This window comes from Lissotriton helveticus, chromosome 5_1 (genome assembly GCF_964261635.1).
Source record: "Lissotriton helveticus chromosome 5_1, aLisHel1.1, whole genome shotgun sequence".
NCBI classification, from domain to species: domain Eukaryota; kingdom Metazoa; phylum Chordata; class Amphibia; order Caudata; family Salamandridae; genus Lissotriton; species Lissotriton helveticus.
The window spans coordinates 347,302,121-347,320,050 of NC_136065.1; the positions used below are offsets into that span (position 1 = coordinate 347,302,121).

Here is a 17,930-nt window from a genome sequence, read left to right on the forward strand (position 1 = left end):
TGGTATGCGGATGCAGGACATTTTATGCAGATGTCCCGTTTGAGTAAAGAAATCTTGAGTGAGCACACACATATGACGTAACATAAAACGTACATACAACCAACGAGTCCAGTGGTAAATATCGTAAGAAAGCATAAAGTCTCCGATATGATATTTAAGTGTGTGTGTTATCCCCAAAAAGTGCTATAAAAATGTTTTATTTTATTAAAATAAATACATTATGCAAAATCAAACACATTGTGAACTAGCATAGCAACGCATATTCCAGGCATACCTGGTGGGACACAAGTGAAAGATAGTTCCCACATAGCCCTCACTGCGGCTAAGTGGCATGGTTGCCCTAAAGCCATCTTTTTTCACCAGATAAAACAACACAATTCTCATCTTGCTGCTATTTTCAATGGGCATGGGGTTAATGACACAGTCTAGGACCCTCAAAAGGTCAGTCCAATAAGTAAAACAGAGCTCGAAACTATAGTCACAGCACCAGATCAACAATGCAGTCAAAACATGTTTCTTCCACCAATACACCCTAGGCCACACACTTGATACGCCAACAAAACATGGGCCATATTATCCTTTGTCCTCTCATTCCTGGACAATGCAAAAACACTTTTATGTGGCTTACGGCTGACCTCATAAGACGACTGCAACAAGTATAAAACACAGTAACTGACTTTTACTATGAAGGCAACAATGAGAAAACATCTACTGCACTTTAATTGAGCAACACTGGCAACCAACAAGACAATGAGTCAACTTCACGACCATCTACATCACACATAGTACATACCATGTACCGTAACAAACATTCCTTCACGAATAAGCTCACAAATGTCATCCAACCTGACCACTGACATCTAGCATGGAATCTCTGTAATAGGACCTATTTAAACATCAATTCCAGATATTGGTACCAAGGAAGCAACAGCAATAACAAAAGGAGGCTGACACGTACAAAATAACCCACCTACCACGCACAGACAGGTCATTAGAAAAAGACCTTCATCAAACCTTCACACCACATGCTGAGATCACCACACACACACCCTGCCACCAGGACAAACATCTTAAAAAACACCCAAACTGCAAAAGACAGCCATTGATGGGTGGACTCATCGACCCGTGGTTGAGGCAAGACAAGGATTCCTCAACTTTGAGAGCCAAATTACCTTCCCCCCGACCCCCACCCCAACCAATGTGTTTTCAGCACAAGACTGTGTCCCACTTCAGCTAGAACAGGGAGAAAAGAAGGGGATACTCACGAATCTCAACAGCAATTAAAAAGATTGTAAAACATATTTAAAAAATGTTTCTGCTACCTACGCACCCTGCACTACATACTTCCATACCCACAGGATGAAATTGTCAGATTCCTATCCCACTCTGTCTAAATACCCCATTTTTCTGCCTCCAGCTTTCCAGCTTAGAAGCTAAATCGTATTATGAAGACTCCTTACACGTATACCACAATAATTCTCATATCAATCATCAGCATCCACCATTAGCCTCCAAAATTCCTCTTAAACGTATTTATCTGCTCTTCTTTTGCCTCCTTCCAAACCCTTCAGGAAATAAAAAAATAATGACATAAACTCATGAAACATATTCATGGTAGGCGCGCACTAATCATCATATACCCAACATTAGCAATACACCCACAACAATTACTGTTCAAGCTATCCTCCAGACACCATCTCCTGCTCAGTCCTACACTCCTCTCCATTTCTCTCTCACACATATTTACAGATGTGTTACAGGACAATGAAAGCTGAGAGGTTGAAGGGCAGAGGGCACATCAGAGAAGGTACATCCAAATACCCTTGATACAGGTCTCCTCAGGGGCGTAGCTTAGTCTGTTAGATTCGGTGGGGGTGAATCACAAATTTCCCCACCAAAAAACAGTATGCCAAAGGGTGAGGGGATCAGATGTCCAAGGATTGGTATGCACTTTTCCGATGAGGAACAGATTTAGTACTGATTTGTCTAAGTTTCTGATTTTAAAAAAAGTTAAAGGGTTTTGGTCAAATAAGGACGAAAAACCATCAAAAGCCATAGGAGACTCGACTCTGGGCCCCCCAGACCTAACTCTCAGGCAAAAATGCATTTATTTGGGGGAGGGGTGTAACACCCCAAACACCCCCCTCCCCCAAAACTACACCCTTGGGTCACCTCTGGCTCGCTCAAGTTTTCACTTCGGTCTTCACCGAGTGATTCTCACAACACCACTGTTGCCTTTTTCTCACTTCCGTCTCTCCCGGCCTCACATTCACCCTACCACATTTTCCCACCAGAATTATCCACTTCTTGCACTCTCACCTCCACTCCAACACCTATCTTCCACTTACATCATTTACACTGCTCTACCTCGGTCCCTTCACTTTCTTGCTTTTCCACTCAGACATCCCTCATTCTCTCACTCCAACCTCCACCCATTCTCCTCTTACCTCTTCACTTCCAGTTGCAGGCTCAAGTTTACTTTGCATCCTTTCGCCTCAAGCTCGATCTCCACCGCGTCCACATGCTTGCATCAGTTTTCTGGTCTATCTTTGTCCACTTCTTACCAACTTCTCTCTCTCTCTCAACTACACTCTGAACTCTATGTCTCTGCCTCTACCACTTGCTCTCTCATACACTTTTCTGGCACACCCACAATTCTCTACTAGTCTACATATCTTCCCCAACTCTTCCCATTCTACCATTTTTAAGCAGTCTTTCACATCTACAACCGCTGGAACACGCCTCATCCACTACCACAAACCCAAATGAACCTTTGCTCTTTGGTCATATAAGGCCTTCGAAGGAGCTGGGACTGACACTCTGGGGATTGGACCCATGATTGAAAGGGGTGGAAGGTACACAGAGAGGGCGATGTGAAATACACTAGATTACTTTACAATGGGATTTCGATATAGTCACATCAGCAAGATAAGAAAAGCAAATCATAGGTTGTGGGGGCGCCGGCCCTCAGTGAAAATGGAAAACTTACCATGTTTTTTTCCTTTTTTCCATTGTCCTTCGTAGCGAAAGAAAGTATTGGGGTAAATGTAAATCCCAAACCCTGCAAAAAATAGTAAACATGCTCTGAAAATAAATGACAAATAGTTTTCAAAATAAGCATTTTAAAATAATTCTGCATTGCCTTGATTTTTTATGATAACATCCATCTGCATGTGAGGAGGGAAGTAAACTAATCCTTGAACACATCATCTATTTCCTTAAAGAACCTTAGATCTGACACAAAACAATCTCGCTGGCCAGAAACACTAAAAAGGATCATTATCATCTTGGCTCTATTGTATCCTTTAACGCAAAAGCTTAGGGCCCGATTCAAGCAGGGCCTCCGCAGTCATGGTGGAGGCCCTGCAGTTGTGGGGGTCTCCGCACTCAGGGCAGAATCCCCACAGTGAGAATTTCATTGCAGAGACTTCGCCATTAGGGCGGAGACTCCCCAAGGCCCCTTGTGAAACAAGCCCTCAAAGGGGCAGTTCCGTGCAAACTATTTTTGAGCACTGAATGTCCTACTATAAAAAATGATCAAATCTTCTAATAATTTTTTAAGTGTAACAGTCACTTTTTTCCCAGCTTTAATATCCGATAATTAACACTTGGCAGAGCCATCTTTCTTCTTCCATGCTTAAGATATATTAAGTGGAAAAGAGGCATATGTTACTAAGACAATTTGTTATGATTAATATGGCTGAGAAAAATTGTTATGAGGTTTAAATATAGATCTGAGCTACAGAAGTTGTATGCATTTCAAGAGTGGAGAAATATTATGCAATCAGTTTTTGAATAATTTGTGTTTTCAGGTACACTACAAAGACACTTACATTTGACCCTTCACTTTGGTTGCTCTACCCACCTGCCACTTCCTCCTCTTCCATTCCTCCCATTCCTACTTTCTTTCATACCAACTTTGCTAACACTTTCTTATTGGGTTTGCAACTTACTATTCACTTATCACCTTCTACCTTAGCTTCTTATGCCCCACTTCCTCCAGTTTCCACTCTTGCACCCTACCGCCATCCTACTGGGATTTGGAGGGATACCCTATCTTCCCCTTCCCTCCTCTCACACTCACTCAGCCTAACCACACAGTGACCTTCTTCCGCACCCCATTAATTGCCTCTTCAGAATTATCAATGTCCTGTCTTCAGCTGCAACACACACTCCACAACTCCTTAGCCTAATTTAAAAAAGCAGGTGACTGCGCCACTCCTTCTCTACTCTGCCCTCCACCAATCCATCTAAGCCAAATTGTCTCCATCATCCTTGGCTTGTCTTATGACCATAAACTCCCCGGTGCTCCATAGCTTCTAACTCCTCTTTTCTTCCCTTCTGCATTAATCAACTCCAGATCACCATCTCCCAAACCCAGCTAACCCTGTAAGCACAAGTAAATCTCTTTAAACAGGAACATGGCCCTTCAACTCCTAATACTACTTCCATTTTCAAATGTTTAACTTCTTCTCCTGTCTAAGTATCCTCACAACTCACCAATACTTCTTCCAAATCTTTTTTCTCCAACTGCCTTTGCTTCTCAGTAACCAGCTCCTCCCCTCCAAGTTCATCCTCTGTACTAGAGACAGCACCTTAAACCACAACATCTGCATCAAGAATGATCTTAACGCCTGGTTCGACTGATCTAACCTCCACTTCTCAACTTCTTGAAACTCATCTCTGCTCTAACTCATTCTGCTGCCCACACCCAAGATAAAGTCATCTCTCCACTTAGATGAAGCCCTCAGAGGACAAGTCACAGAAAAAATAATGTTAGACTTCTAGGACTACTCAAAGGTACAAAGGACTCATTCTTTGGGACTTCCTGCCAAAACTCCTAACGGATCAAGAGTCTCTCTGCAGTATTCTAATGAAGGACACAAAGGACCCCCATGCACAAGCAGCGTCCTGTTCCCCCTTTCAGAGAAAAATAATGATCAGCATGCAAAAGTACAAAGATAAAGTTAAGCTCCTCAAGATACCGACCCAAAAAAGAGATTACAATGGCAAAAGGCTTTCCTTCTGCCCTGACTTCAGTGGAGGAATACAGAAGAGGCCTTTGGGAAATTTAAACACAAACTCCACAACAAACACATTGCCTGCGCACTGTTACCTCCAGCTAAACTTCGAATTGATGTACTATTAATAGGTTTTATATAGCGCTAGCTGGACCAGAGGTCTTCAGAGCACTTTACATGATCAAGAAGAACACAGTATAATCAGGTCGCTTACCATAATATGCAAGACATATTCAATTTTAGAAACACACATAAAATAAGCAAACAAAATTGTTAGGCAATGAGCGTCGATTACAGTATGAGGCAATAAGAACAGTGTATGTTACGGTAGAGAAACACATAATAGACAGCAGAAACAAACAAACAACTGTCTTTAACAGAGGCCGAGACCTGTAAAGAGAGATAATAACAAAGTTCAGTATGCTTAAGTGTTAAAGTATTTGGTGAGGGGGAGGAGTTTCAGGTCTCTTTTGAAGCAAGAGAAGGAGGAGTTGCATCGTAGTTCTCTAGGTAAAGAGTTACATATGTTGGGTGCATTTCCAGAGAAAGAGCGAGTCTGGGTTGATTTCCTTTTTAGTTTGGGAGGTACGAGAAGAAGTGAGTTGTAACGTCTCAAAGTTCTGGTTTTTCTAACTTTCGTGAGCTTGTTGTCTAAATAGTTGGGGGTATGTGAGTGAAGGGCTTTGTGGGTGATGCAGGCAGTCTTGAAAGTACATCTTCCTTCGATGGGTAGCCAATTGAGAAACTTGAGGGCTGGTGTGATGTGTTCAAACCATTTAACATCTGTTATGAGCCAGGCCGCCAAGTTTAGAACTGATCTAATGGGGGGGTGAGGTGAGTTTTCGGCATTCTTGTGAGGATGGCATTTCCATAGTCCAGTTTGTAGAGTACGAGATATTGGACCACCATTTTGAAATCATCAGAGGGAATGAATGGTTTAATTTTCTTGAGGTGTTTAAGTGTGTAAAGTGCTCCTTTGGCTGAGTTTTTGATGTGATCCTTCATTGACATGTTCTTGTCCAGGATGAAGCCTAGGAACTTTGCTGAGTTGGACGAAGTGAGAGAACAATTTAATGCATTCAGCTCGTCAGCCATTCGTGGATAGGTAGGTGGTTGCTTTTCGGGGAGAACAGAATGATTTTTGTTTTGTTGGGGTTTAGCTTTAAGTGGTTAGAGTTGAACCAAGATTTTATCTTGCTTAGAGTGGCGTCAAGATGTAGGATGTCACTAGGTGATTTGATTTTGTAATTGAGCTGGGTGTCATCAGCATATAGGCAATATTTTATCCCTGCTTGCTTCAGGGTGAATGTAAGGGGTTCCATGAAGAGGTTGAAAAGGGAAGGAGAGAGAATTGCGCCCTGGGGCACACCAAGTGTGACATGTGTGGGATTAGATAGGCAGAAGGTTATATTGACTTGTTGCAATTGGTATTGTAGGTATGAAGTGAACCATTTCAAGACTCTGCCATTGATACTAGAGCGGATCTTCAGCAATTTAAGTAAGGTTGGGTGATTTACGGAATCAAAGGCCGCTGATAAGTCAAGTAGGATGAGTAGGCCTGTGTCATCATTGTCTAAGGATCTGTGGATATCATCTGCGATATGAGTATGGCAGTTTCAGTGCTGCAGCCTTTCCTGAACCCTGATTGGAAGGTATCATGTAGATTGAATTCCCCTATATGATGGTTAAGTTGCTGTAAGACACATTTTTCCATAGCTTTGGCTAGGAACGAGAGGTTGGAGATAGGTCTGAGGTTGTTGAGATCATTAGGGTCAGCCTTGGGGTTTTTGAGAGTGGGTGTGATTTGTCTAAGTTGGAGGATTTTTTCCAGTACAGGGCAATGATGTGGTTGAGATTTTGTACAATCTTGGATGGGAGGGGATCTTTCGTGTGTGAAGTGGGCTTTAATTTCTCGATAATATTGAAGACTTCAATTTCTGTCATGGGTTTGAAGTCAGACCAGCTGGCATTATTTTTCAGTTGGGTGTGATTATGGTTGCCGTAAGTACCTTTTGGTGCCATTTGGTCATTGGTGAGTTCAGGGATTGGAGCTGCCATGGAAGGAGGTGGGTGGGTGAGGATGCCTAGGATGGAGGGTAGATAAGTCAGTTGTAAGAAGGATTGCTCAATTTTTGTGACTTGGTCTGTGAAAAAGCAGGCAATTTCTTCACATCGTTCATTATTGGCGATTATTTCATGTGGGTGTGAGGATGCGGTTTGAAGTTTAACAATGTTAACGAGCTCCCTTGGTCTATTCTTTGCACGTTCCAGTTTGTTGTGGAAGAAAGAGGCTTTTTCTCTAAAAAATTTGTTTCTTATAAGACAGCCTTGTAGTTCTAAGTAGTGCTAGGTGGATTGTCAAGGGGTTTTGTCTCCATGTCCTTTCAGCTTGTCTGTGTTGTTTTCTCTCGTTGTTGGGATCTGAGATAAAACAAGATTTTGATTGGATTGGTCTTGGTTGTTTTAGTTTGGGCTGTGCAACTTGGTCAAGAACTTCCGACATCCCTGTGTTATAGTGTGTAGTGAGATCATCAGCGGTAAGCGTGAGGGGGTGATGTTGCATTTCAGCACACATCTTGGATTCCAGTTCGGTGATTGAGACTTGTTTTAGGTATCTTGTCCCCTGCTTAGGATTTTTTGTTAAGTCTAGGTGGGGTCTGACCTGGGTATTGATATTGAACAAAATGAGATGATGGTCAGACCAGTCAATAGGTGAAATGGAACTGAGCAATATCAGTTCATAGTTAGTGATACTCACACCTAGAGTGGAGCCTTTAATGTGTGTTGGTTCATTGCAGAATTGCTTAAGGTCATTTATTTCAAGAAGGTTCGCTAGTAGCCGGACTGCGGTGTATTCAGACTTGTTCCAATGGATGTTGAAATCGCCCAAGAGCACATTTTTCATGTCAGTTAAGGAGAGCTGAGTTATTAGGTCAGATAACACTTCTGCAAAGAGGGCGCGATCACCAGGAGGGTGACAGATGGTGTGAAGGTTGATAGGAGGGGAGCCTTTGTATTTTAAGTTCAACACCAATGTACAAAGGAAGAAACCCATCTGTGAACACGAGGAGAATACACTCAAATATATTGAAGCACAGGAATCATAAGACTGTGACATATAAAATATTTATGTAATTTGACATGCCACAACAAGTGTACACACCAATACCAGCACACAGAATCTCCATATACAGATTAACCATGTTGGCGCAGTCCCCGATACACAGTAGGTAAATATATTGTGTTAAGCATTTGATTTGTTCCTGCTTGTAGAATGCAACTGGGATCAGTAAACAGCATCGAGTTCTCCCTCTGGTAGAGACCTAGGCATACTCAGACCCGGGAAAGTTTCTCTCAATGTTATTAGTCTTAATCTATTTCTCCTTTTTAGGTCTCGCTGAGTCAGTGCATGCATTGCTCTGCGAGACATTTAGTAGGTGAGTTTTCAAAGTGCTACTGGCTGGCCTAGCGCTTGCGTTCATGCGAGCGTGCACGCGCGCAGCCGCCATCTTATTTCACGAGTCATTAGCACTACTCCGCCACACGTCTTGTTCTGCTGAGCCGCCCATGTACGAATCCAGCGTCTGGTGTCTCTTGCTAACAAGATGGTACAAAAGGGGGTGGTGATGGACGGAGCATCTGAACCAATCAAACACTCACACCCAGTCAACAGATCTGGGTTTGATCCACCACCATTCTTTAGCCCACTCTGCCACCCCAGTTCAGACATGGCTATATGCAAATCAGTCTGACCCTGTGCCTCATGGGAACAGTCCAGCCCGAACTGCCAAGCCATGCCTTCCCTGGACCGGAGACAAGCTTCCGAGGACCGGTTTCTGGAATTACAGCCGTCTTCTGCCCAGCTTGATTGAATCCAGTGCAAAGTGAGCAAGGGACTCACGTCTGAGCATAATCACTGCCAGACTACGGCCCGGAGCGAAGTCACTTGTTCAAGGTCAACCCGCAACAGTCATACCCGACTGCTTGGCGTCCTCACGATCAGCGTTTATCCCTGCTGACCTCCAATACAATTGGATACACCTTGCGATCACCATACCCTGATATTCTTTTTGCCGCCTTCCACAGCCCTGATGAGTAACAGGCTTCTGCCCTGTTGATGAAACACGTGTCGGCTGGCGTTTGTAAAACAAGAAAAAAAGAAATAAAGACCAATATTTAACATTACAGACTATCTTCACTTCATCAACAACGTTCACGGTTCTCTTTGTCTAGAACTACTGTATTACTAATACTGTTTTTATCAAACGTGTGCACAGTACCTGCTGTTTATTTTGTTCAGGGTCCAGGCATTTTGTGCCTGACCACCTTAGAGAGACTTTAGGGTTTCCCTCTATACTGTCAGCACCGTCCAAACCTTTCTACATTCTGTCCATCATCACTACTACTTTTTGCACTGTGTGAGCGCCTCATACTGTACAATTGAAACCCCCAGCTGAACTCCGACTTGCGTTGTGATGACCGCGTCGTAATGGTAGTGCGTCGTAAAGACCGCGTTGTAATGGTTGTCTCCCGTTTCAGAGCCATAACACATTTTGAAGGAAAATAAATTAATTATTTTTAATGATGTCATATTTTCACAGAAAAACCTTTCAGAAAAGCCAGAGCAGCTGTACAGCTGTGAGGATGACACCACAGCACATGTTCTAAGTAGCTACAGAAATCAACTTCCTTCCTTTTCATGACGCATGGGGGGTAGCCCTTTGTCTGCCTCTTCTGAATGTCTTCAACCCGTGGTCTTTCCAGTAATGGCAGAGGGAAGTGCTCATACTGTCATCATTGTTTGGTAAGACAGCTCAGCTTTTTGCAGCACCTGTACTTACGTCTAAGCACCATGTTTAAATATAAAGAGGCATGATTCAGACTTTTTCTTTCACAGGCAAGGCACTTGGGTTTATGTGTGCTTGTCACAGATCCAAATCAGGTAAGTGCCGTCTCAGCCATTTAACCTTTCGAGGTCAGCTAAAGCAACGCCACACGTTTAGTCGACAATACTTACGTTTGTAATGAGCACCAGGAATCTGCCCAATTTTCTGCAGCAAGCACTGTTAATAACTCCAGTATTATTCTTCGTAACACTTTGTGATGCATACCATACAAGCAGAAGTACATTTTGGTTTGCCAAGATTTCAAAATTGAAACCTTACGGTCACACGTAATTTTACTTTCTGGACCACCCTGAGTTGGAAGACAAACATCCATGTTTGTGACCTCATGTTAATAGAGAGCGAGTCTGAGTGCTTGTGCCAATTAAGCTTGAAACACAGTTTTAACTTTCTCAATACACTGTCCTTTACCATACAGACGTCACACAAAATACAATGTGTGCTACTGAAATGCTTTGTTACTGAAAGGTCTAAATTCATGCTCCCTGGCAGAGAGACACTCTTGACGTGCCAAAAGCATCCATAAAGATAAACAAGCAATGTGCAGAAGCACCAACAAGCTTTGGCATAGCCAATAGGTCTCGCCTTTGGGACCTTATGAAAAGGGGGGGCTCTTGGCCCCCCCGCCCGCATGGCGGTGCGGCGACCGCTCCTCTCCTCTGTCCTCTCGATGGTGGGGCGTGTCCTCTGGGGCGCCCCCTACCACCGATTGGTTAGCGCCCTCCCTGACCCGGATGGCATTAAGCGACATCCGGGTCAGGGAGGCGGGCTGCAGGAGGGGTTGGGAGAGGGGGCGTGCCGCCCCCCGGGCCCCTCGAGGATAAAGAAGCAGGGAGCGCCCAGGTGACCCCTTGTTGCCTGGACGCTCCCCCACAACGGTTGTGCCCCGCGCTCGGGGCTTCTTGTTTTCCCACCCACCATCCCTGGAACGATGCGGTGTTGTATACATTATTAGTCTGATTCAGTTTGTAATTTGCTATGATGTTTGTTAGGCACATTTTTCCATGCGTAGAAAATTGTTTTATTTGTGTATTTTGCTTGTGAGGCTTTCTCTTAGGAATTTTTTCCCCGTTTAGTTAATGGTATGGTAATATGTTATTTGGTTGCAATGGTATTTAGGCCTTTTTTCCCTTTTGTAGCTCTACGGTGTTATGCCTGATGGTTAACTTAGTCAGTGTAGTTGTCCTTTAGAATTTTTTCCCATAGGTCGTCGTATTTATTAGGAATGGGGCATGCGGTAAGGTCATAACCGGTGAGCAGCTATTTTAAGGTCTGAGGGGGCGGGCATCATCCTATAGAGGTTCCTGCCCAGGGGGAGGGGCCATTGGCCCCTCCTAGAACTTCAGGGGCAAGGTAACTGGTACTTCAAAGGGGCGCGGGTTGGAGGAGTCACGCTTTCCTTAGGCTGGTAGCCACCCCGCGCGCGCATACTTCTGACGTCAGCGGATGGCGCAGAGTAAGGGCCCTCCTTTAGTGGGTAAATGGAGTTCACGGCGTGGACCGGGTAATTACCGAGCCCGGCTGCGCATGCGCACATCTTTTGGTGAGGCGCAGCTAGTAGGACCTGACACCGGTTAGCGGCCTTGCCATATGGCCAGAAATGTTAGTATACAAAATTTCAGATGAGGATGTTAGATTCGGTTAGGAAACAATCTGTATTAGAGTTTTTGTTAAGGATAGTCTCTCACACCTGCTGACAATCTTGTATCTAATGTCCTGCTGATTTTTTGTATAAACTGATTATCGTGCATTTAAAAATGTATTGTTTTATATCTTAATAAATGCGGCCGGGGGGTCTTGCGACCCCCGCCTTCCAAAGATAACCATGTTTCATGTTCATGTGTCCGGGGGTCGGTGCGGTCATAGGGAGGGGGCGGCAGCCAGTCACTGACCATGTAAGTGTTTAGCCATGCAACAGTTGATGTTGTTGCACCAAGGATATTGTGCTGAATAACTAAACACTTATAAGGTCCCAAAGGCGAGACCTATTGGCTATGCCAATGGTTGTTTCTTCTGGATGTTGGTAAGCAGGTGGGCGGGTTGGTTTGTGTACGATCTTTTCTTTTTGGGAATTATGTGGTCAAGTGTGGGACACAGCCCCATCGGGAAATTTCGGGAAGGGGTGTAGCTTTAATTTGGAAGTGACACAGGTTTTCTGAGAGTTAAGAGAAGAATGCAAAGTGACAAAATACTTAGCTTCAGCAACTTTAATAAATAAAAACTATACTAAAATATCCTAAAGTTTACGCAGAGTGAACGGAGTGGTTAAAAGCCAGAATTTCGTTCTACCTATGAAGGAGTAATACAAATTCTAATACTACAAGAAACACATTTTACACAAGTGGTACGTTAAGCACCAAATGGCAGTGTCAACACTGGTATTCAACATTCAACTACCCTACCAGATGAGTTTTACTTTTTTACTTTGGATTAGTACAGATATTCCCCAGACAGTTGATTCAATTATTAAAGACCCTCTAGAAAGATATGTAGCCAAACAGGCACATTACATGGAAGCTTCTGCATACATATGCCCTGATTATTAATGACATTTCTTTCGTCATGGAGAATTCCGATTTGTTGACCATCCACAATGAACATCTGATATTCTACAAGGCACATTTTGACTTAGTTTAGATGCAACTTCAGACAGCTCTACAAAATTGGGAACATAACGGGGAAGGACCTTTACCACACTACTAGAAATAATGAGTAAACTAAACCTTATTGAATTATAGTGCACGACCCATGGAAACAACAGACAATATTTATTTTCTCTGTCCACACAATTCCTATCCTCATATTGATTTTGTTCTATCCCAACCTGAAAATACAGAATACTTACAAAGACTGGTACGTAGAGATATTCATTTTGGATCAAGCATCAAAGGGCATTGCATTATTATTATTATTAATGCAGCTTGTAGAGCGTGCGGCTACCTCCGACGGAGGTGTCCTGGCGCTGACAGCGGGTGCAGAGTGGTCGTGCCAGGTGGGGGTGGCTCTAAGGTAGACCGAAAAACCAGGTCTTAAGAGTCTTCCTGAATAAAGGTTCTGATTTGGCCTTTCGGAGGTGCTCTGCATGGAGTTCCAAAGAGAGGTGGTTTTAAAGGAGAAGGAGCGAGCGCCTAATCTTGCTTTTTTGAAGCAGGGCATGGCTAGGTGACCCTGGTGATTAGACCTCAGTGTCCTAGTTTGAATGTATTTGGGCAGTCTGAGCTTTAAGTAATTGGGGCCAGAATCTCTGAAAGTCCTGTAGGCAAGGGTCAGAGCCTTAAATGCAATCCTCTTTCTAACAGGTAGCCAATGTAGGATGCACAAGTGTGGGGAGATCTGATGGCGGATAGGCACATTTCTGATGAGTCTGGTGGCTGCATTTTGAATGACCTGCAGCCTTCTGATGAGGTAGTCTGGGAGACCAAAGTATAGGCTATTGGTGTAGTCTAATTGGGAGGTGATCAGTGCGTGAACCGCCGTTTTCCTACAGTTCATTGGTAGGAGATGAAGGAATCTCCTCAGGGTTTTTAGCTTCCAGAAATATGTGGATGAGACTTGGCAAATCTGGGCTTTCCCTGAGAGGGCGGAGTCAAATTTAAACCCTAGATTTCTTGCAGAAGGTACTGGAAGAGGATGGGGATTGAGTTCCGTTGGCCACGAGAGTTCAGCTTTTGGTGGAGATGGCCGATTGAAGAACAGAACTTTTGTTTTATCAGTATTCAGTTTCAAACAGTTGTCAGTCATCCAGGCTGAGATGTTAATCGAGCACTGTTTGAAGTTGGTGAAAGCGGTCTCAGAGTGGTTTCCCCTCGGGGAGGTTCTCTGGATCCCAATATGGAAAATGAAACTAAGAACATTGCAGGTTGCACCATAGCAATGCATCTTAGGTGAAGCGATAAGAGACTTCTGTATGGCAGGGCAAATCTGGAACAACGCATGTGGAACAGCAGCATAGACCTGAGCTAAGATAAAAGGTTGCTGCATTCTCCCAAGAGCAACCAACTCTTTGAACTCAAATTCCCACGCCACACTATGGATGTCAGAGCTTTATCTTCAACAGTACCCCGAGTTCCAATTCATTCCCCATGTATTTCGTTTGTATTTCAGATACCTGCTTTCAGGAAGGAACTGGAGATGTGATATCCCCAGGCAGCCTGATCCAAATTTGTTTGTTTCTGCATGCTTTCCAGCTCATGTGAGTTGAATCTGCTCATTTATTTTAATAAACTCTGTTGCTCTGCACAGGAATCTAGAATAAGGAAGCAGTGATTTGAGGACCAAGACAGAAGAGCAGCGTGTTAAAAGAAGCGCACAAAGAACACAAGTGATATTTCACCACTATGCTCTATCATTGAAACCCTTCCAGTACCCTCATCATCTGAAATGGTGTTCAACAAACCTTATCCAATCACGTGCTATCAACCACAAACATCCTGATCTACGAGGTACAGAACCTTGTTACTAACCGGGTTCATTTAATTTTACTCAGGAATGCTTTTACCCTATCAATCCAGTGAACATATATATATATCTATATGCAAAAGTACTTCGTCACAACAATCCGACTGGGCAGGAAAGACGAATACGTACCCAAGTCTTTGTGCAAAGTATTTCGTGATTCAGACACCCAGCACTACCGCCAAGACGCGGTTTCGGCCATCAGGGAGACCTAGATCACATGTATATATTCAAATCTTCATGGGGCACTCTCATCCTGGCCAGATTCCACACAATTAATCTAGAAGGGTTACTCTTAATTGGCTGCTCCTACCGTCTACAATAGATTTCCAAGTCCAAGTCCAGAAAAACAATAACGAGCCAAGCACCTAAATTATTTCCTTCTTCTTCTTTAGGGTATCTCGAATAAGTGAGCACCAATCTCAACAGTCTTTAAGAATCACATCACAGGCCCTATAGTCCAGTTTTCATCACCATTTGGAGCTCCTGAGGGATTTAAATAGTTATTTTAAATTCCTGAATAATTTCAGTCAGGTCTTTGGTGGTTTCCGTGTGAGGAAACTCCAAGACCTGCAAATTTGCAGTCAGATGTTACTGGGCTACAACCATGGTAGTGGAGGTTGTTTTCTTATGTCATCCAGGTCCGTCCTAACTAAGAATATGCCAATTGGGACAAGTACATCCCTTCCACAATTGACTATTTGGGATAGCGTGGGAAAGAAGTCAGAGCCTTCTTAGGGAGGAAGAGAATACAAACTCAACAGTCAACTAACAGATACAACAATTCACTATCCAGCCCAGTGCATGTAAAAAGGCAAATTAAACACTGTAATTGGAGTTCAGCTTCAAGATTCTAGTATATTTGGTATAAGAGCTTTAGCTCTGTTCTACAGTTCTCACAAATTTCAGAATTTGCTCTGCATGCCTTTACAATGCAGTTTTTTGCCAAGCATGCCCCTTGCAACGCAAACAAAATGTTCCTATGTAATTGTCTTTTGCCACACAGCTCATTACACCTCGATTATTTTTTTCTCCACACTTATTGTTAAACCATTTTTGTGTCAAAATATGATATTATTAATATCAAAGACATTACAAATGTTTCTGAAAAGAATAACTCTGAAGTGAAATTAGTTCTAAAAAAGACGACCTTTCACGAAGCATCTATAATGGACCACAAATGAAGGTCTAACACACTATTAAATCAGTACATCAATAAAACATATGTTTATTTGTGAAACGCTTTGTTTTAAATATTTATTTTAAAAAAGTTTTTTTGTTTTTGAATGTAGTAAATAACACTTTAAAATAGTACATATAGAAACGTCCACTATTTTGTGCTCACTCGCATGATTATCTACGAGGAATACACACAAGAAAACAATATCCCACACAGTACTATCAACGACAGAAGTAAGAACACCATTATACACCACACAAAAGAGATATCATTACATGAAAAGAGTTTTTTTTGTAAATAAATATTTCCTTTAAAAATTAATAACATGTTTTAAATCAACATACAGATTACAGAGAATAAACAACCCGTGAAGAACTAGTGCAATAAAGAAAATATTTAAATCAGAAGACTATTAGGGGAAAAAGCAACTGCTCAGTTTGATATTTTAATGATTTCTAAAAGACAAAATTAATACTAACCACTTTTCTATAACCCCATATTTAGGTAAATTAGTATAAAGATGAATGTTTGTTTTCACTTACTATAACATGGATATTAAAAATTACTTTACACCTTTTTTTTAAATAATTCTTGCCCCTCAATAAAACATAATCTGAGAATTCCCTTGCAAAACTACAAAGATATTCAAACAACAACGAGGAAGGACTAACACCTTAAACAATAGGTCAATATCTACATTATTATATAGATGTTAGCCATTACTAATTATTCTTCTACTGACAGCAACGTAAAGTTAAAATGAGTTGTACATGAAATAACGTGCACAGGTATTAGAACCAAGCGAAATAACCACAGAATTCTTTCTCAGAAAATATAAATAATGATTAAAAACAAATTCACAGATTAACATCAATTTGTTTCTCATCTGACAGAAAATGTAACATTTAAAAATACAATTAAATATTTAAAAAATATACATTATTGATTCTTTTTTTCTTTCTTTTTTCTAGTTAAGAACATTTGAATTGATAAGCAGAAGAATGAAAAATAAATACATTTCACCGTTTTTGTTTAAAACACAGTATTGATAACATTTGTAATTTTTAAAGCAGGTTTAAAATGAAAAGAATGTCTCCTACACGTTCTCATCAGTCCAAAAGAGGGAACCAATTATTAAAATTTGAGGGCTATATAAGGACAGAGGCAGTGGAGGTGTGTAGTTACTTCTCAACTACTTGCAGAGCTAGAGTAGTTACTGTTGGAGACCGTGTAGAAAATACTATAGAACATAATCACTCTGCCTCTGCAATAGATTTGGAAGTAGGGGACACAGAATAGCAAACAAAATATTTACCTAGTTCCGCAAATAAACCCTTTGAATCTATGTTAAGGGACGGAATCTATTGAAATTGCTATGCATGGTGCCGGAGACCTACCCACCATCCCAAGAGTAAAACGCATGATTAGTTGAAAAGGACGAGTAAAACATTACCTACCCAACCAAACACTTTTAGCAACCAACTATACTAACAGAAACATGTAACCATAAACCATTCCTATTAAATACCAACTGTATCTCTATATAAATTACCAATTCTTGTTACTCCTCACAGATTCATAACACTAAAAAAGTAGTCATTTTTTGCATGATGGTTGAGACGTTTAAAACAACAGTTGATGGACAGAATGCAGAACAATGTCATACATTCACCCCAGTACAGAGATTTGGGCCTAAATCCATAGTTTTTTTGCACTCCACACCACCCCAGTTCAGACATGGCCATATGCAAATCAGTCTTGACCCAGTGCCTCATGGGAACAGTCCAGCCCGAACTGCCAAGCCATGTCTTTCCTGGACCGGAATCAAGCATCCTAGGACCGGTTTCTGGCTATCAGCCGTCTTCAGCCAGGATAGCTTGACTGTTGGCAGGGTATGCTCAGATGTGAGTCCCTTGCTCTCTTTGCCACTGGATTCAAGCAAGCCGGGCTGAAGACGGCTGAAATGCCAGAAACCGGTCCTCGGAAGCTTGTTTCCGGTCCAGGGAAGGCATGGCTTGGCAGTTTGGGCTGGACTGTTCCCATGAGGCACAGGGTCAGACTGATTTGCATATGGCCATGTCTGAACTGGGGTGGCAGAGTGGGCTAAAGAACGGTGATGGATTAAACCCAGATCTGTTGCCTGGGTGTGAGTGTTTGATTGGTTCAGATGCTCCGTCTATCACCACCCCCTTTTGTACCGCTGAGACGTTTAAAACAACACTCCATCCATTCACCTAAATTTATACTATGCATACCAAAATTAGCAACACCATGCCGTGCCTTGTATATACATATTATTGCCAGATAAAGAATCTTCAATGAACTACAAGTTTCATCAATAATGAAAGAAAAAAATAATAAATGACTTAG

At 42.2% G+C, this 17,930-nt stretch overlaps 1 protein-coding gene across 1 annotated transcript in view; it reads right to left on the minus strand.

Annotated features, from left to right (window-relative positions):
• MORN1 (MORN repeat containing 1) overlaps positions 1-17,930 on the minus strand; it is a 1,183,152-nt gene that overhangs the window by 1,154,610 nt on the left and 10,612 nt on the right. The window contains exon 2 of the mRNA XM_078640924.1: positions 2,990-3,061. Within this exon, the coding sequence (XP_078497050.1) occupies positions 2,990-3,061 (72 nt within the window). The remainder of the gene's footprint in view (positions 1-2,989; positions 3,062-17,930) is intronic.